The 21917-nt window shown below is 35.5% G+C and overlaps 1 protein-coding gene across 3 annotated transcripts in view; it reads left to right on the top strand.

Moving 5' to 3' along the window:
- Positions 1–21554, top strand: part of CDH20 (cadherin 20) — a 197012-nt gene extending 175458 nt beyond the window's left edge. For all 3 annotated transcript variants that reach the window (XM_072411837.1, XM_072411836.1, XM_072411838.1), the window contains 8 exons: positions 4255–4422; positions 6391–6578; positions 10222–10475; positions 13309–13445; positions 14725–14846; positions 16067–16184; positions 17574–17825; positions 18921–21554. In XM_072411837.1, the coding sequence (XP_072267938.1) occupies positions 4255–4422; positions 6391–6578; positions 10222–10475; positions 13309–13445; positions 14725–14846; positions 16067–16184; positions 17574–17825; positions 18921–19414 (1733 nt within the window). In that variant the 3' untranslated portion in view covers positions 19415–21554. The remainder of the gene's footprint in view (positions 1–4254; positions 4423–6390; positions 6579–10221; positions 10476–13308; positions 13446–14724; positions 14847–16066; positions 16185–17573; positions 17826–18920) is intronic.
- The last annotated feature ends 363 nt before the right edge of the window (positions 21555–21917 follow it).

Raw genomic sequence — 21917 nt, 5'->3', positions numbered from 1 at the left:
AACAATGATGTTAACGTCTAGACTGGGTGATCCAGCGAACCTGGAACGGATCTGTTCCAGAATTAAAAACATTTACCAACTAACCACTACCAGGCTTGCTGGATCACCCAGATTCTCCAATGAATCTCTGTCTTTTCCATTCCTGCTGAGCTTTAATAAATCAGGCTCAATGTTTCATACTAACTGAACCACCTTTTCACAATTTGAGCACTATGAATCTTGTTGCCATCATTCCATCAGGGCAAAAAATCCATCAAAGGAAAAACCTGGCCATTTAATATATTAAATTGGTGAGCTGACCCTATTATTTTACATACCCTGGCTGAACCTAGATCTGACCAACTGAAGCAACCCCAGATCGATACACTGCCCCCATAGGCTGGGGACTTTTATTTTGCCCAGGCAGTAAAAGAACTGTATGTATATTAAAACCCAACCATGAATACATGTACAGTGCAAAATCGCTTTACAAAATAAGAACTTTTTATTGTGTCTGTATATTCAACCACCAACTAATGTGTTGCTTTAAAACTCACACAGATGTCTTTAATCCTTAAAAACAGTTTTTTAGTATTTTTTTTTTAAAAAACATAAACATTAGAGTCTAAATATTGAGTACAACATATGATTTTATAATTGGTGATTTCAGCAATTAAATTGTATTTATGCAATGGAATTTAAAACTATCATTTCATTAATGAATTACCAAAGCATTCAGAGAATACAACTCTCCTGTGTGGTTATTCTGCAATGTTATTTTAGATACATATGGAGAATTAACACGCTTTGTTCTCTGGTACCATGGAAACACAGCTCGCTCTTTGTCAAAGCAGATGCATATCAAGATTAGTAAATCTGGTTTACATATTTTTTTCAACTTCACCCAGACTGACTAATGTGATTGTGACCTATGTAGGAAGCAGAATAAACACTAAACTTCTTTTTTTGTTGATTAAGCTCAACCATCCAATTTATCACTTTAAACCATTATGGGTGTCATAAGACTGTTCAACTGGCCCAACCGTCTATTTTCACAAGCCAACCCTCTTTAGCAAATACCCTGAATCTTGACCAAACTACTGAACTAAAAGAAGCATTTTTTCTTGGTAAGTAGATGGTTTGAAGCCTTTAGACATTGTACCTAAAGGTTTTACCATGAAACAGTGTGTACAGTGGACCTTTACAAAACATTTCCAAAATTTGTAGCCAGCTTCAAGGCCAAAAAAAAACCCTTCAGCTCTAGTGTGATGGATAAACACAGATCTTATGGGAGCACTGACCAGGGGTGTAGTAGGGCCAGCACGCTGTGCCCTCACTTTTTTCCGGAATGTGCATGCGTGCCCACTTTTATTTTGCCCCACACCGGCCAGAGCAGCGGACCATGTCCCCCGTACGGATCACAGGCTCAGGGCAGTGGGCAGGTTGTCTCTCTAAACATAACCCACACACTCTCCCAAGTGGGCAGGTTCTGGTATCATGACGTCACTTTGGAGAAAGTTTCTTCCCCCTTGATTGACATAAACGCAGGGGTGTAGTGGGGGGGTACGTTTCCATAACAATGATGCGCATGCACGCTCGCCATTGAAAGTACCGTGCCACCTCTTCATGTAAATTCACAAATTGCCTTGATAAAAGCTGCTTCGGTAGAAACACCAAGACCTTTAAAATATTGTAGAAAGACAAACAAGGTGTAAGGTTTCGATTCCCTATTAAAATCAGACAACCGATGTGCAGCCACCTTTTGCAGGAGCTTTTCTTTGAATCCACTGGTATTAGGTATCGTATGGTAGAACACCATTTCTCCAGAGAAGGGTGAGCTAAGCCTGATAAGTTGTCCAAGATTGCTGCCATGGGTAACCAAATCCAAACATTAAAACCTAGGAATTGAGCAGAAATTTAGTTAGGAGTGCAAAAAATTGAAGGTAGCCAGAAAACTAGTGAGCTGAGAACAAATGAAAAAAACAATATTTAGGATCAACAGAGTCCAATAGGACATATATTGGATATAGGAATGTATTGGATAGGGACGAGGTAATGAACACTGGCAGGGTCTAGGTGGACTAATAGCAAACCAGCAAAAGGATTTGGGCAATGTAAAGATTAGAGAACAAGGAGCAAACCGGAAACACACCATTGTCCCAAACAGCAACAAGAAATGAGCACGATAACTTGAAGCACACCTTAATGGGTTTTATTATATGGACCAATGAATAAACATGCATGTTGTATCGCTCATAAATGGGTCTTTTTTCAAAGCATTGGCAAAGTCCTTAGCTTTAAATGGACTTGTGAAGCTAGACCACAAACTGGATAAGTCAACTAGATTTAGGATCACACATTATCACATAAATTAATTATTGTAGTGTATTTCACATAGTTAAAATACCAGAACACACAGATATATCAACAGCAAATCCAGATACTAATAGGGATGTAAGGACACAACATAGATAAATCCACAGCGGTAGGTGGCATTTTCTGATTGATATGTATTATATATATCATTTTTTTTTTTGCTTCTATATTTGTGAAAAACAATCTTTTTAATGTAATCATTTGATACTTCAAAAACTGAACTGCTGAGTATCTAGGAGATTGTGGATTTGGAATATTCAGTAACTTGTGTTACAGTAACTCTTAGTAAGGTAGGCCATAATGCCAAAAAAGCCCTCTGCTAACATTATTCAAAGTAAAACTTATTTTAGAATACTGGTCAGGACCATGTTAATCATTATTAAAATCCCTATAGATAGGGTTGGTGCTTAATGCCTAGTTTGAAAGCAAGTTCCGCAGGGTATATTTAAGTATACTGTGTTTCCCTGCTGCTCTGTCCACAGTAAGATGCTGCTGATATCCCTACGAAGGGCACTTGTGCCCACATACTATAATAGTTTTTTTTTTACTGGGACTCTGGCCATAGATCACAAAGTGTGGTTGCATAGTTAAAATTCCAGCGTATGCTTTTTTATTTATATCAGCTGCCAAGCTTCAATTTTAGACAAGCTTAAACATAAAACATAACACATTTCATGTATATATATATATATATATATATATATATATATATATATATATACTCCTAGCCACTACTTTGTTTTCTAGTATTGAGCTGTGATGATACATACTGTAAATGCCTTCTTTTTTTAAACCTGTAATTTATTAGGACTTTTAAGTTCCTTTCCACCCCGCTCTTCTTGAGTTTATGAGTTTTTCTGACTTTGTACTCCCAAGGGGCAAATATATAGGTAATGTAATATATTTATATCCAGCAAGGATAATGGTACATTAAAGCTGAATGCAAGGCAAATGAAATAGATCTAAATTAACACAGCTAGGCACTGATTGAATAATGTTAGATGTATAGCAATGACCTTTGACATTTAAAATGAAAGCCTACAAAATGTTTAGCTATTTTCTGATAAACTAATATTTTTTACTATGATTTTGGTAAATTAATTTATAGACTAATGTTGCCTGTTTATTATTGGCTTTTGTCCTTTAAGCATAAAGGTTTTACAGACAAGTGCACTTCACCGCTCAGACATTCTGCTCTTATCACATCATGATGAAATCTAATTGAAATTCTCTACAGCCCAGGATGTCAGTGCAGGAACTAGTTTCATGTGCTTGTACAAAACAAAAGTAGACGTTCCAAAAAATCCTGATCTTAGGGGAAATATCCTATGAAGAGGTCAGGCCCATGATAGTTTTTTCAGGAAGAGCAAATATTTCTCTGCAGTTTCAGTGCATATCAAGCAAACTCTGCATTAATAAGGAAAGCACAGAAAATCTTGCAAGAAGCATTGCTGCCATCTTTTGGCAGTTTTTGGTAGTGTTGTTCCATTTCTATAATAAGAAGGGCTAGAATTTATTTGTGAAACTTGCACTAATTTGTGCAGTGCTAGCAGTTTCAGAACCGATAGATATTTTTCAGCTTATGATGTGAAATGTCCATATGAGTGTATTGCAGTATACTTAAATATACAGTACTTTGAGCTGCTTAATTGAACATAGTGCAGAAATTATATTGATAGTGTAGATTTAGCATCTGGCCAATTACATCTGGCTCTCTAAATGGCATGTTTAATGCCATATGGAAGGATATCAAGAGTATTTCTGCAGGATATTTCTTGCAGTGTTGCCAACTTCTACCTTCTTCGCTCCCAACAAAAGACACTCTTTAATTTAAAAGTTAAATTAGTTTTTCCTTATGCCATTTTGTAGGCAAGTTGTGACACTGCTTTTCTCCTACAGGCATAATTAGAACAGCGTTAACAAACATGGACCGAGAAGCAAGAGAATATTACGAAGTCATTATCCAGGCCAAAGATATGGGTGGACAGCTGGGGGGATTAGCTGGAACAACCACTGTTAATATCACTCTCAGTGATGTGAATGACAATCCTCCAAGATTTCCTCAAAGTAAGTCATCATCATCATCATCATGAAAGGTTTGAGTGCTGCTCTGCTTTGTTCGCCAAACAGTTTAAACAGCTGTATCAAGAAGAATAATGAAAGAATAACTTTTTTTCTGTCATCCGTTTTAAATTGTGTTAGTTTAAGAAGTGCCAAACTTTTTGGTATGCTAACAGCCTGCAGCATAAAGCTGTAATCAACAAGTACTTGTGTGTTGAATAAATCTAAGGACCATTTCAGACCCATAGTGAACTGTAGTAATGTGCCACAGGCTCAGCTGCAGTCCCAAGCAGCTGGGAACCATTTTTTGCACTCCCAGCATCCCTACATTGGTTTCTGAAAGTGTCATATCAATTTTGGCTGTGTGGTAGCTTTTGAAAGATTCGCACCATAGCCGCAACCACGTGCCACTGTGATACAGTGGGGCGATTTGCACAGCAGTTTGTCTTGCACCCGGGAGGGCCCAACTGTATGGTTTTCACCGCAGGTATGAAATGACTGTAGAATTTACTTTAAATTAAGATAAGTGTAAAGAAAATAAATGTAAAGTATAAAACATATCAGACTTGGAATATATTTTAATCAAGGATTGTTCTATTAATTAATTGTTTGTACAAAAGAACACCTATTTATATCTATGAAAGACGGAGAAATCAGGCAACCCAAGAACCCCAATTGCTCCCAATGAACAGCCAGATTCTGACCATTAGACAAGTTTATCATCAACTTTCATCTAACCATTGGGTGCACCTTAGATTATTGTGATTAGGAACTCCAAGATAACACCAGTTCTACTGGAACCCGACCATTGTCCTACCCTATTGGTATAAATTTCACAATCTGATGAAACCGTCATTATTATTTAAAAAACCTGTATGCTTTGTGGCCTTAAAAGACACTGGATATACTTAAGTCTGAAACTGAAGTACACAAAACCACAAACTCTAAAAAGGTCATTTTCAAAAAACATAAAAATCATAAAAGGGTAATAATACCATAAACTACATTTTTGTAGGTACTCATAGGGACCTAAGTGTTCTTTGTATTGACATTTGAAACAATGCAGGGAAAGTACATTAGTCTGAACTGTGAGCATCAGTGCTGATGTTTTCAAGTTTGAGTATGATAATGGAAAGGATCAAGCAAAGTTCATTAATGATGATAACCATAAAAACTATTTATTAAAATAGGATCTCTCCTTGCTACACAGGGATTAGCCCAGATATGCAGGCAACCAAGGACACACTCATGCAACACATGTCTTGTCCTTGGGGATGAGCGAGATTTTAAAACTTGATCTCACTGCAAATTCGTACATTCTCGCCTACCGAAATTTTAGGCAAGAATGACAGGTGTAAATTCGCCGATCGAGGTTGAATTTTAAATAAAATTTAAAAAAACTCTGTTTTTTACAACAGTGTGCGATCCACGGCACTAGAGGTTAATTAACCTCTAGTGCCGGGGATCTTCTAAATGAATGCGACTGTGGCCACATTCATTGTGAACAGTGTGCCCCGGGGACTGCAAACAGGAGGATTCCCAGGGAATCCTGTGAATCTCTTGTGAATCCTACTGTCATAATTTCTTCGATCTTACGATGGTTTCGCAAAATTGGTTCGCCGAAATTTCACGGACGTTCGAGGAAATTTTAGCGAGAATGTCAGAGGCTTATCCTTACTTGTCATACATCCCATTTGACTGCCTGTGAGACAGGGAGGAAGACAGTATATGGAGGGCTGACAAAGCTGCTGAGTACTGGGAGGAGAACATAAGTAAAATTCATTTATCACTAGTCCTAATTTTTTTCATTTGAAATACCCCTATATGTTAATAAATAAATTTAATTACAGTCATCATTACGCATAGTTAAAAACATTATTTCTTTGGAGGCTACTATTTCTTTTTTGAGTTCAAACTCATTATGAAGCCTTGTTCATGCACGTGTGTTAATATTTTATTTTTAATTTCCATCAGAACACTACCAAATGAATGTTTTGGAATCAGCCCCTGTGAACTCTACAGTTGGAAGGGTCCTAGCAATGGACCAGGATGAAGGTGTTAATGCAGAAATGAAGTACACCATCATAGATGGAGATGGTCTCGATATGTTTGATGTATCAACAGATGCTACATACCAAGTTGGAGTTATCACAGTAAAAAAGGTAAAACAGAAATTTATTTTAAAAATGAATCATACCCCATATCACATAAACCATGGGCTCTTGGTTTGCCAAATATTCCCTTGTGGGAATTTTCCAGGTCCATGGCAGTAATTGATTCCCACGAGGGAATGTCAGATTCTCTGTTTTATAAATAGAGCCCCAATTCTTTTATTTTAGTTTATTAATAATATTATTACATTTTAGAAATTGCTCTAAACGTATCCATTGGCTTACCTTATAAAAGTAACGAAGGAGTGCTTGATTTCAGCATAAAGGTTCATTAAAATAGGACACATAAATAAACAACTATATTTTAAAAAAAAGATGAAACAAATACAGAAACAACTGCTTCATCCATTTTCTATGTTGTTAGTTTTGCATGAATTCAGCATAGGGAATGCCACGTGCAGTTGAATATGCTACTTTACTGACTAACTGAGAAATTAAATGTGGCAGTTTGTATTTTTTTTATTTTAGCACCTTTTCTATGATTGACAACATTCTCCATGTGGAGAATGTAAATTTAATAGAAATGAGAGTAAAATGCTAACTAGGACCCAAGAGAGGAGCCTCCTGTCACAAATGCTTATTTAAAGATACATTATTTAATGCTATTAAACAAAATGTGTAATTCATGTTCTAAATGCCAACCACTACAACTAGGTTACTGTAAAATATCATTTATAATATTTTATCTGCTATTGAACAGATATGTTACTTTATTTTTTGGCAAATACATGGGGTTGTTTTCTTTGATAACATGTAACTACTAATATGTTACTACACACCAGTGGGCATTATGTTTTTGGTTAGAGGTGAGCAGGTCTAAGGTTTTAAATCCAATAACATTCTTAGCAAATTCTCTGTAGAAGAGGTAACGAGTGAGGTATTGCTGTTATTCAGAGACCACTGACCACCTACGGAGTGGTTCGTTGAACAGAAAAGTCTAAGTTCACCTTACAACTGTGTGGGACAACTTTTGTTCTTGAAACACTACTGGTATCTCAGCTATTTATTGGATCTGATTTAATTAAATTATAGCTCTCCAAGACTGGAGAAGATGGACTATCATGGGAGAACCTGGGAGATCAAAAAAACTGGAAATGGATTTTCTAAAATCATTTGCTATTAGCTATTGGCAAACTTTTTCAATTCTAGACCAGACTTATTCTAGGTTTCCTTAATCACCTAGTTTCTTTCATGATAGTCTATCTTCTCTTTTCTTGGAGAGCTTTATTTAAACAGGCCTATTGTATAAAAAAAAAATAAGCAGGAGAATAAGCAGGAGAATCAGGCTTCATAGTGCTTTTTTTGAAGGACCATTATGGTGAAATACAAATTAAAATTGGACTGAAGCCAAAACTGTTTTCTTTTATGAGTAGGGAATTATTTTCTATCAATGTCCAATTAAAGAGTTTTTCCCTCGCTTCCTGTCCTGTAGATTCAACATAAATTGAAGAAAATCTCTCCAAAATAAAGTTTAGAATTGTATCTTCTATTAAGTGTCAGTGGAGAACTGCAGACAGGTATTCCCCCTGGCAGTAACACCTCTATATGAACCTCCAAGGGCTTTGTACACATCACTAACTAAACTAAATTTGGTTTGGAAAAATTTTATTACAAAACAAGGACTGATGATGTAAAATCATCCCTTATATAAATTTATATATATAATCATCCCTTAGTATAGAATATACACTATTCGGTTAATTGAACAAGTCCCCAGTAGAATTGGGCAGTTTGAATTCCTTGTAACAGTGTAAATTTAAAACATTAGTTCATAAATAACTTTGTTTGAAGTGGGTCCCAATTTTTTCCATCATTTAAGGTTGCATAATATATTTTCCCAATGTTTTATATAATTCTTATTTTAGAATGTGTTATATATTTGCCTAGAGCTGGTTTCCTTGTAATTGGAAAGTGTGATTTCATAAACATGTTGTTTCCGGTAGGAAGGCTCTTTGATTGCTGTTTATATGTTTTAGAGATACAGTGCAGATTAACTGCCTACTGTTAGACTGATTTAATCAATACTTGCCTTTGCTTAACACACATTTTCCACTCTAGTCTTCTATAAACAGTAATAAAAAGAGCATGGAATATTTATAAACTAGTAAAACTCATGCATTTTTTAATTGGAGCTTGAAGATCCACAAATGTTTATAATGATTAGAACGCACTGTGTTAGATTAGGCAGATGGAGAATTGCTCCTGCACACAGTGTATGTGTAACTAAAGCATTATATGTGATAATAATAGTGACAAATATAAATAGTACTTGATTAACCAACAGTAAAACCAAAGACATGTATACTATGCTGCTCGATCTAAGCACAAAGTGGCAAACAGTAACGACGTGGTATATCATAGATGTCACTGGATGAATGTTTAAAAATAAACTGTGGTTAAAATGTTTGATGTGTTGAATTTAGGAGAAACGGAAGACTTGATGAAACCACATTTTGCCTTTTTGTCATTGCGCTCTAGCAGAAAAGGTTTTATAAGCAGGACATCTAATTATTTTATTTTTCATGACCCGTAAAGTAGCAAAACCCATAAAAAACAAGTAATATATTGCTGCTTACCAATACTTAGATGTGCTAGCTGTAATTGATTTTTCAAAAATGTTGTCTTTTAAATTTAATCTGATGACCCTTCCATTAAAACATGTACTTTCCAAGGTGACAATGATTGGTCTTGCAGATGATCTTTTCTAATATTGACTTGAACATGCTTTGTTCTGTGGAGGTGGTCATCTTAGTAGAAGCATGGTTATGTCAGAGCTTCTAGTAAAGGGAGCAGTACAGTAATGACAGTAATGAGTAGAAATTTGAGGCAGCATTGTCCTCGACCTCACATTTAAGATATATATCTATGAGGCTAAAGACATAGAAAGGTGGTGGATAGAAAGTAACTTTTATAGACAACTAAAACCATCATTGGAGTCTAAGTGGCATTAACCCCAGAACTAAATAGGCATCATAAAACCTCTAGAGCAGTGTTTTTTGAACTGTTTATCATGAGGGAACCCCTTGGGATATGTTTCAGGTCCTCAGAATACTATATCAACAACCCACAGTACATTAGTCTGGTGGTCAGTAGGAAGAATTCCTAAATAAATACATTACTGATCAATGGGAAGAATTGATACCCTAACATTGGTATCAAACTGTCCTGTAACTCAAACTCTCATTGTTTATTTCCCTAAGAACCCCTAGCAACCTCTTCAAGAACCCTCCTAGGGTTGCATAAAACCCTGGTTGAGAAAAAGTGCTCCGGTGAAACCCTGGTTGAGAATGGCTGGTTTGGACAGTGGACACACTCACATATCAGGAAAAGCTCAGTTAATTTTCAGGAAGAATTCAAAACAAAACATTTTTATTTAGGTACATTTAACATTTCTAGATGTTTTCTGTAACTGAAACCTTCAACTTTTGAGTTCAAATTCATTTTATGCAAACAAATGACATTGAACCACACAGATTACAATGTGTAAAGTATTGAATATTAAAACCCAGGCACTAACTCAAAGCTACACATGAGGGATGTTACATCTTCTAACTTAAGTTTTACTATCCTATGTTTTAATAAAGTCAACACCAGTATTGATTCAAATCTATTTACAATACATATTATTTTTTAGCCACTTGACTTTGAAAGCAAGAAAAGCTACACACTAAGGATCGAAGGTTCCAATCCACACATCGAAGTGCGCTTTTTTAATTTAGGACCATTTCGTGATACAACCACCGTGCACATTAGTGTAGAAGATGTTGATGAAGCACCAGTGTTTGAATCAAGCCATTATTTTGTAGAAGTCTCAGAAAATGTTGATATTGGGACAACAATACAAATTGTGGCTGCAAAGGACCCAGATGCAACAAATAACTCAGTCAGGTGAGGTGCACTTATGATTTATTGCATTTTTTTGCAATCATTGTATTGTATGTATTGAAAGAAAAGTATTGATTGGCTTAGAACATCAATTTTTTTATTTTTACACTGGTATGATATTTGTATGTATACCTAATAGTATATTGATTGCATGGAAGAATAGACTCTTACTTGTATTATTATTTCTGTTCCCTTTTTATATTGCTTATTTGTTGTTGGGTGTGTGTTAACATGTGGGCTACATACCTAAAAAAAAAAGGTAATGTCAATTATAGAATGGTAACCTCCCTAGCGGTTCATTTCTTTCCGGTTTTATATGTCTTAAAGCGGTACATTGTTTTTCATGAAAATGTATTTTACAGTATAATATAATAGTATGTGTATAATTAATTTTGAAACACAAAATCATGTAAAAATAATAAATTGAATAAATTAAAAAATCTATATATTTAAAAAAAAAACATTTAAAATTTTTTTTATTTTTTTTTAGAAATACATAATATACTCATACTATTATATATACTGTAAAATAAATGTACTTGAAAACAATGTACTGCTTTTACAGATATAAATACAATGTATTGCATTCAATACAGTTATTTTGTATTGAATGCAATACAAATGGATTTTAAATTTCCCGCCCCACCGGCAACGTACACACGCATCGACGTCACCGGGAACTCCCTCCGGTGACACATCGGATGCAGAAGCAGGAAGAAGGACGAAGAAAAAAGACAGAGATTGCGGCGATGGACGACACAGGACACCGGCGGATCAGGTAAGGCTCTATTTACTATTACCTCCCATAGGATTACCTACCCCGAGTGTGACTCGGGGTTACCACTTTTAGCAAATTTTTTCTACCCCGAGTGGCACTCGGGATTACCTCTAGGGAGGTTAAAGTAAAACATAAATATAGCACATAATTTATTAGCTTTGTATGCAGCTATTTGTATATATGCAAAGTTTTGTGGCAAGGAAGTACCAAATGAGTTTTACTTGTTTGATGTGTTTCTGCCATCCTCCTTCTTAGAATACTCTTAACTGGCTGCTTTTGGTTTCAGCGTTTTCATTAAAACAAAAAAAAGTTGAAAAATTAGAAAAGCAGGGTCAAGTTAAGATTTTTTGTCTATATGCGCTACATTTCAGTGTCTTAGGAAACAGCAGTGGCATTGAAATAGCATTTTCAGCAATTGCAGCCTTCACATTCTCTTACTAAAAGTTGCACTGATTAGAAAATAGTGTGATGTAGAATAGGTTCTGTTTGGTGATAGGGTAACTCTGGAAAGAGGAACCATATGATTATTCATCCAGAAGATTATGTTAAAGCTCTGTATACACTGAACAGTATAACATCCTTTTTTGATACTATATTAGCCAGATTTGTAATAACAGGGCAGCTTCCTGCTATAAGTAGTGTATGTGAACCATTCAGGTGGATATGTGCCATTCAGGTGGATACCCACTTCCTGCTTTCAGAGTTTGGCAGTGGGAGTCAGACACTTTCCAGCTGAACAGTGGATAGACTGACCTTTACTGTGCCATTGTGCCATTTCTTTACATCTAATAGATACTTCCATTAGAAGACAAGCCAAAAGTTCAGTACGTGATGGAGAAATGACTCTTAAAAGATCACAGAAGATAATAAACAGAGGTTCCTATATTTCTCCACCAGTAACCCATGCTATCCAGGACAGAAAATGAGAGGAATCCTCTTCATTAGACACACACAAAAAAATACAATTTGACTGAGATTTTTAGTCCAGTAAAATAGTTAAAATTTGCTGAATTCAATCTCAGGGATCAATTATTTCCCCGACATAAGTCAACCATATCCTAATCAACTGTATGCAGGGAAGCTTTAATTAAAAGAAATGCACAGCACATCAAAATAGGATCATTACAGTTATATCACAACCTGTGTGTTCCAGGCTGTACACTTCATATTCTGCATTGGTAAATGTGATATTTAGCTTCAGAAATAATGATGATTCCTCTGTGGTTTGCAGAAGCAAAATAACATAGGTTCAAGGGAAAAAATAGAGAATTCATAAAAAGGTATTGCTTCTGCAGCTTGCCAGTAGTTATTAATACAGCACAATAATCATAATCTCATTACTAGGATAATCGAAATTAGAACATGTTGAGAAAAAATATCCAAGAAATGATTTATGCAAATGATCTGGAAAATAGCACGTATCTTTCAAATATCACACACAAATTAAACCATGCAAAGAGCTAAATACAAGGACTTGTAATTTTCTGGAGCCAGTTTTTTTTTTTGGTTATCTAGTCACCCTTTAGCCAGCTCCTTGACTTATTGCAGACCTACTGAATACCTTGCAAAGAGAAAGAAAACAAAGGTATTCATCTGCAGCTGATGGCAGGGGACATACTTTTATGCTCAAGATTCGATTCCTTAATTAGGAGGATGAACTGTGAGAATTTTTTAAACATTTTTTTATTTTTGAATAACCTAGAATTAATTTATGTAAATAAAACTTGTACTAGCATATCTTCAATAAAGGGAATTCCTATGGGTTGCTTTGTGTATTTTGAGTGGTGGGGCATTGTGAACTCGAGGCTAACATATACAGTACATACCCAGATAAAATGCATGCTGTATATGGAAGCAGTTTTATCTATCCAAGGATTTGTTTTTTTAGCTACATAGTCCTGGGAGTTACACAGCTCGGCCACACAGCATAGCCAAAAATCAGTATCATCAGTGGGCAATTTCATGGCCTGTATAAATAAAAAAATTCAAAATACTGGCTGCTCTATGCTAGTTTTCAGAAATACGGACTATATGTAATATAGTAAACATGTTTTGCAGGTATTCTATTGACAGGAATAGTGATCCTGGGCGATATTTCTATGTTGACATTACTACAGGAGCATTGATGACAGCGAGGCCTTTGGATAGGGAAGAGATATCATGGCATAATATCACTATTTTAGCAATGGAAATGAGTAAGTAAAATATGTGTATGAATGCTTTTTACTTTTTCCACATCTATCCAAAACTAGAAAAAAAAGTTTTGTGTTTATTTAGCATTTTTTTTTTTTTTTTTTTTTTTTTTTTTTTTTTTTTTTTTTTTTTTTTTTTTAATTTTAGCTTGTCAAAACTGATCTAGTCTTTTTTTTGTTTCTGAAAGTTTGGTAACAGTAACTTCAGTACATAAATTTGGCCAAAGTCATCTTATTTCATGTGTTATACACTTGTCACCCCACAAATGTAGGACCCCCTTTACTGGCCTAAAGTGTAACTAGGTAATTTTGAATTTTTTGGTCATTTGTAATTTTTGGTTTAATGGTAGGAATGTCTCTGTATGCCATAAAAGCTTTCTCCTGTCTGCTAGAAATATTTTCTGATTGCACAACTCAGAGTAAGATGCCTGGGAACTTCTGTGAACATTTGCAAAAGTTATCTTTTGATGGCCAACACAAAAGAAACAAGAATCTAAGACAGATGGCAATATGTTGTGCAGTTCCACCTTAATATAAACATCTCATCAATTAAATTGTAGCCCCTAAAATTATCCTTAACCCTTGGAATAAACTGGGTGATTAGCCGTCACTTCTATGTGCACAGGCAACACCTTTGCAGGAACAAGCAACCACCCATTACTCATTATTTACCCTGTGGATAAGTTCTAGAATTATCTGTGACCCTACTACACTGGTATAAAAACCACATTGGTAAAAAAAAAATATACAATAAAAAATACAATAAAACATGTCTATTATTAATTTTCTAAATAAATTGATATGTTGTATTTATGTTAGCTGTACCTTGTTAGCCCTACTCCAAGGAAGTTTTCATTCTCATAAACTGATTGGGAACTGTGATTGGTAATGCATTGTTAATATGTCATTAAAATTTCTATCATTTTTTCCTTCATCATGGTACATAAATACTGTAAATAGATAGTCTTAATGCAAAAATTCTAAAGGTATATTACACTTTTACCTGTATACAAGGAGCCCAAAGTATACCACTGACGGCCTCTCACACCAGAAAGCCTGGTTTTAAGAAAATGTTTGGTAACTAGTTATATAGCAAACAGAAGTTTAACCAAACTATTTGATTTATGATTGCAAAGCACTGCATAGACTATCCTTATTTGCAGTATTTACTAGATTCATTAGTATGGTTGGGTGCTCTTGTTGCCTAGAATTACTTTTTATCTACCTTTATTATACTGAGCCAAGGACATTACTAAGATTCTTATTTGTTTCATATTTTTAGACAATCCGGCACAGATTGGAAGTGTCCCTGTTACAATAAAAGTACTAGATGTCAATGACAATGCTCCAGTATTCACAAAATTCTATGAAACATTCATGTGTGAAAATGCAAAAGCTGGACAGGTAAAAATGGGTATTTCCTATAATATTTCTTTTGTTGCCAAAAGCTCATTACAGACTCTACTGACCCATAAAAAGAGCATTTTGGGGGATACTGTGCAAAATGTAGTTTACTCTGCATATGGTTATATTGTTAAAGCTAAACTACAGACCGAAATGAAAAATCCACATCCAAGATTTTTGTTCATTAAAAATCTTTAAAGAAGTCATTACGTGACATGCACTATACAGGAGTGCCTCCTTAGCCTTTCCTAGTAGAAATAGCAGAGTAATCTGATTGACCTAGGCTAATTTCAGAAGTGCAATTGACTTCTCATACTCCCAACTGCTTCCATCCAACAGAATGTACAAAGTTGTAGATGCTTCTTTTCAATTCTTTCTAGTTCAAGTGAAAATCAGAATTGTATAGAAGCTCTGGTGGGTAGCTTTAGGCCAGCCTAAATAAAAATGCCAAAAAATTATAAAAACAAATACACACATACCACATTACTTAATTCTATAAATTCACAGCTATTCATATGCAAAGAAAAAAGTAAAGATCTTTTTTAGATCAGAAAGCAAGGCAATTTAGATGCCAGACTTTATAATGTGCTTTAGTTTAGACATAGGACTGATTTTGTGTCTCATCCTAACCCTATAAAAGCCCCATGACTCCATTATCCAAAGGCAGCTATGTCAACTTGATAATTTAAAAATTGTGCAAATAAAAGCAGCAAAAAAGTAGAAAATGTGGTGATATCAAAAACAAAATATATGATCAAATAAACCATGCAGCAAAAAAATCAAGTGCACCAGTTTAATGGTAATGTGAAAATCATCAATCCAGTCGAAACCAAGTTAAATGGAGGCAGTTTGTGCAATTTGTTTACAATAAAAACAACCAGCAGTAAAAGCATATTAAAAAGAAAAAAAAGTGCGCTGCTCCTAAAAAACAAAGCCTTGTCTATTATATTAGAGACCCTGGATTCCTATATGAAGCAACCCTTCATTGATGGTAGAATAAATGATTCATGAACTTCTGCAAACAAGAAGCTTTAATTGACTTACCTAAATTTAATGTTGTATTTCCCCATGACCTTCCAATGACTGTTCATTTATCTCTGAATTATGAATGTCTTTTATGTATTATATACTTCAAACAGCTTAAACTTCTGTAACAAAGAAACCTAATAGAGTTCAGTTATCAGTTATTTCACCTGCTCTGTTCTTTATTTGCATTTTAGCTGATTCAGACTGTGAGTGCAGTAGACCAAGATGATCCTCAAGAAGGCCAGCAAATATCGTACAGCCTGCCTCCAGAAGGAGCCAACAACCCAAATTTTACATTGAGGGATAACCAGGGTATCTATATTGTACATTTTCTTAAATGTAACTAGTGGGAAAACTATCTTGGGTTAATGTTTTAACAGCTTGCTGTCTATGTATAATAAAATTAGCAGCGGTCCAGACCCTCCTATTTCTCACAGTCTGTTAGTTTTAGTACTTAGATCATTTTGGGCACTCTTGTGATGAAATAAAGCTGTCATTGGACAGTAAAATCTCAGGGCTCTTGATCATTAGTTCCTGACCAGTGGCATTTTTCATCTTGAGTGTTTAATTTAAAATGTTCTAGATTTTTTGTTAGTGTTTACAGGTAGTCCGCAGGTTAAGGACATCTGACATACGGATGACTCCTAGATATGAATTGGGCTTCCCTGCTCTCTTGTGTGCAGGACAGAGGCTTGGAGGGGGGAGGGGTGGTTTGCATGGCTTGCAGAAGCTATCTTTTGCTAAACACAGCTGAGACTGGGCTCTTCTGCAGCCTCTTGTAACTCTGTATTGACTCTTTAATGCATTTGTTTTTTGCTTTGTTTGTGATTAACTCACAGTGAGGATTTTATACAGTAAGTGCCACCACGCTGCCTAATATTATGTGGAAACAAACATCTCTCCTAATTGCATTCATTAAAATAATGTAAATGTTCCAACTTACATACAAGTTCAACTTAAAAACAAACCCACAGTCTCTAGCTCATATGTAACCTGGGGACTACCTGTATAGTGTTGTATATATAGTATTTGTTAACAAAGGGCTGTATATAGTGCTTGTATCTATAGTGTTATGTTTGTACAGTCTTAGCGTGTGATATATATTTTCCTTGTATGATCCTCAATACATCCTTGATGTGGTAGATCTTATGAATGCAAAGAATGCCTACTGGTGTTGTTTTGGTTATTAAAATTAGCAAAAAAAAACATACTAAAGCTTGACCTGTGCTGTCAGATGCCATTTTGGTAGGAGATAAGAGTGAAGGCTTTCTTTGGATCTTTTAGGCTTCCTTTTTGCTAATTTTAATACACATAGAAGGAAATTTAAAGGAGATTATGAAAACAGAGAAAATCTTTAAGTTATTACACAAATAGGGATTATTCAAAATGCTTTCTGACCACTAGGTTAAAATAATGGTCAGGGGATCTGGCGAGTAAGAGTTATATTTTTATTATGACAAATGTAGTCTTTAACATCCCTGATTATCTATTTACGAAAAAGGAAACAAATTAAGCATATCTACTAAGACAGTGAAAGCACCAATGTTTAAGGAATTTCATTCACAATATACTAACTGTCAGAATTGTACGATGTGCTTATTTATGTTACTATTTTCGAAAAATGCTAAATGTTGTTCTTGTGTAAACAAACATTATACAATAGTTTCAGGCACTAATTAACATTTCTTTGTATCCATACAGATAACACTGCTTGGATCTTAACCAGAAAATCTGGCTTCAAGCAATCTGAACAGAGCATGTATTACATCCCTATTGTAGTATTAGACAATGGAAGGCCCATGCTGAGCAGTACTGGTACTCTAACTATACAAGTTTGCAGCTGTGATGAAGATGGTGACATAATGTCCTGCAGTGCTGAACCATACACATTACCCATAAGCCTCAGCAGAGGGGCATTGATTGCTATTCTTGCATGCATATTTGTGTTACTAGGTAAGATAATACTGCAATAAAATACTACCATGAACTAAAATACATTAAGAGACTGTGTTGGGTGTCCATACCGGTGTCATACATATCCTGGCAAGACAACCCTATGGGCATTTTTTAAAGGGTTAATTGCTGAAAGCTTTTTATGGGTTACCTACTAGGTAATGAAAAGAGCAAATAATAAATGCATAAATAAAACCCTAGGGGGTCTATTTATAAGAAAAGTGAATAAACATTAAACACTATGTGATAGAGAACCTTTCAGGTCTATGTTTTTTAATGACACTGAATGTATGGTGAATGTGGGATTAACTGCTTTAGAAAAAGACCCCTAAGATCTCCTGCCATGTACAAAAAAAAAAAAATCAGTGATTTCTGCCATTTACGATTTTATTTTTTTCCCTTTCTTAATAAATGTTTAAAAATTAAAAAATCTTGGATGTATTTAGTCACGTTCATTCTATTGATTTGAATGTTAGTCAGCCACATTTTGTCCCCTAGGTATATACTTGAGTCAAAGCGTTTTCCTGTATTTTAATTTAAAAATATCTTGGTGATAAACCCACAAGAAAGACCCATTTTCACCCCCTGTATTTTCAAAGTGCTACAAGCATTTATTAAACTGTAATATCAGGTCATGTCCCATAGGCCTAACTAGTCTTACATTCCTATACATATTCAGCCAGGAGAAGTGTGCTTTGTTTTAAAGGCCACATATCCTTTTAAATAAACCAGACATCACAGGAACATGTGGCTGCAATTGCTGAGCTGGTTGCCTGCAGTATTTAGTATCTAGTATTCACAAGGAAAGAAAATAAATGAAGTCATAATGTAGTCTGAAATGCTAGTCACATACTTGGTGCAGATCAGTGAATCTGTAAAATCACAATAGCAATTTCAGAAATAGAGGTCAGCATTGTTTCTGTTTTACAAGTTTACTTTAGAGGAACATGTCTTTGACAGGGTGTGTGAAATATAAATATTTGGTCAATTCCTTTCCAAATAATATACGTGAAAAAATACTGTACTATATCTATGTGCACATAATGGTTCTAAGAAAAAGGAACTATTACTTATGAGACTATTGTTCTGTTGCAGTGTTGGTGCTACTCATCCTATCAATGAGAAGACACAGAAAACAACCATACACTATTGATGAAGAAGACAACGTCCATGAAAACATTGTTAGATATGATGATGAAGGAGGAGGAGAAGAAGACACCGAGGCTTTTGATATTACAGCATTGTGGAATCCAAGGGAGGTCCATGTTGGAAAAAGCAGACAAGACATGCAGCCAGAGATTGAAAGTTTGTCCCGCTATGTGCCTCAGACATGTATGGTGGACAATAATGTTCACAGCTACATGTTGGCTAAGCTCTATGAAGCAGACACAGACATTTGCGCACCTCCTTTTGACTCTCTTCAAACGTATATGTTTGAGGGAGAAGGCTCAGTGGCTCAATCTTTAAGCTCCCTACAGTCTTTTAGCACAGACTCTGATCAGAGTTATGATTATCTTACTGACTGGGGTCCACGGTTCAAAAAGCTTGCCGAGATGTATGGAGCCAAGGACTGCAATTCACCTTTGTGATGGCAAAAAAAAGAATTGAGTCACTTTATGCAGGGCATTGAGCCCCACTTCAATCTGGATCCATTTAATTTGGGATTTCAAATGAACATAAACATAAATGGAAAACCAAGAATGGTGAAATTACTAAACATGGATGATAACTCATGATGTCCTAATCTTGTTCTGGATCAGCTTTATTTGGTCTACATGTACAAAAACACACTGGATATTGTTTAGAATCTAAAGAAGTCTACTTATTTCTTGGATTCAAAGGACCTTTCAATCCCAGAGTGTTACTACATATATTTTTATACAACAGCAACATTTACAATTCCTGTCAAATACATGAAAAGGCAAATAAGCAAAAGAAAATATTGTTTTACACTTAATTTATAAATGTGCATTACTTAAAAATGTCAAAAATGTGTATGAACAAAAAAAAAAAAGAATAACACTGTTTAATCTATTTCTTTGACCGATGTTTGATCTCATAGTCTTCTCTGTATGAGCACTGGAAGCTTATGTATTTTCAGATCAAACATAATAATACTAATATCCTTGTTATTAGTTTTATGTGTTTTATCCTTTCTAACTTTATAGTGGCACTTGCTAAATTAAAATTGGTTGTGTCACTGTCACGTGCCAAATGCTGTTATTACATTTTATACATGAAAGCCAAAAAACATAATTTAGGACCTAACCCCAATAAGATGTTCTTTTTTGTGAACAATATCGTTCCTGATGTCACCATGCAAATTGGCACCCAACTTGGCTATAGTGGCTACAGCTGATCGAGCTGATTTAGGTTCTTTGTGTGGCCTCTTTTGGAGGTATATTTAAAAACAATTTGCATATTGATTTATTCAATGAAATGTCCTATTTAATCTTTTTCTGTATGTATTTAAAATGTTTGTATTTAAAATGTTTTAGGTAGACATAAGCGAACTACTTTACGGATATATTGGTTTAATAGTAGGTGTCATTCTCAGTTCATCCACTAGGATGGGGGTTTATTTATCTGCTGGGTTTATTTTTATTCACAATGGATTAAACCAGTGGCCACCAACCTTTTCGGACCTACAGACCACTAAATGCACGGAATCTGGACCACGCATGCGCGGGGAGCTGTGTGTCACTCAAAGGGGAAGACACCCCATAGTGATGTCATGATACCAGGACCTGCCCACTCTCCCATCACAGGTCTGAGCCTGCGATGGGAGAGTGGGCGGGTTTTGTCCAGATACACAACCCTCCCACCACCCTGAGCCTGTGATGGGAGAGTGGGCTGATTCTGTCCATACGGGGGACATGGTCCACGGCTCTGGCCAGTGCACCCCCCCTTCCCCCGCGGGATCCATCTCCTGACCCTACTCGGCGTACACCGGCCTAGAGCCGCGCACCACCAAATTTTCTCGCACCACCGGTTGGCGACCACTGGATTAAATACTGTACAAATAAATACAGTAAACGCTAAACCAAGCACTTTTGTAGAACCAACCACCATGCAAATTGTTCATAAATAAACCTCTACTGCTCATGTCACAAATGAGCATGTCAGAACCAATGGAAAATTTCTATCAGCTCCCATTTAAATTCTCTCCCTGCAATGGGAGTTGTTGTCTTTCTGTGATTTTCTTATTTTATGTAGCAAAAAAGTTAACATTTACACAACTGTTTGTGTTGAGTGTTGGAGAACTTCATATTGCATCAACTCCACTTTACTATTAAAGCAACATAGGTAAAGGTTTAAAACAAGATCCAGAGTTTTATTAAGTCTGGAGTTCTTCTTAAGGTATATTTACACTACCAGCATTTTAAACGGCTTTCTTTATGTTATTTGAAATGTTTACATCAGAGCTGACCAAGTATTTCCTTAAAGGGGGCCACATTTCTGTAATTAGTATGATTTGTGTGGCCTGATACTAATGAAATTATTAAATATGTAATCAAGCAATTTTTTTCAGGGAAACTGGGAGCTCCAAAAAGCTTTGGAGGGCTGATTTCAGCTTACCAGTTGGGCAGCCCTGTACTTGATAAATAATTGTAGTATCCCAGAAAGGAATATCACGTTTTGTACATTTGTCAATAATTTTGGTAATGAAATATGATGTACTGATCAGCCAGTACTTTAGCACTTCTTTAATAAAAAGTTGTACCTACAGATATTGCTTATGTTTTATTGTGTAAGTTTGGTCCACTGCTAATGTTTCAGTTTTCAGCACACTTCCAAGGTCTGCATCAAATGTTATCCATGTCTACATTTTCCTATTAATGAGTGGCTCCTGAATTTTGCACAGAACAAGTCTCTACACCATTGTGAGTCATGTGAGTTTGAGGGTGTGTGAAGGCCTTTGTTGCCCTGGACTTAAAGTGGGTTAAATAATCATGGCCATTTTTCAAACCCTTACCAGAGTGAAACTGGATCAGTGGGGGATGGCACCAGTGATATGGGGAATATTGCTGCTGGAGCAAGTTTTTTATTTTAACCGATGCTGGGTAATATCATTTTTGATTGACTACCCTA

The sequence above is a fragment of the Pyxicephalus adspersus genome, chromosome 5, assembly GCF_032062135.1.
Source record: "Pyxicephalus adspersus chromosome 5, UCB_Pads_2.0, whole genome shotgun sequence".
NCBI lineage: Eukaryota > Metazoa > Chordata > Amphibia > Anura > Pyxicephalidae > Pyxicephalus > Pyxicephalus adspersus.
This window is presented reverse-complemented; position numbering and strand designations above follow the sequence as displayed.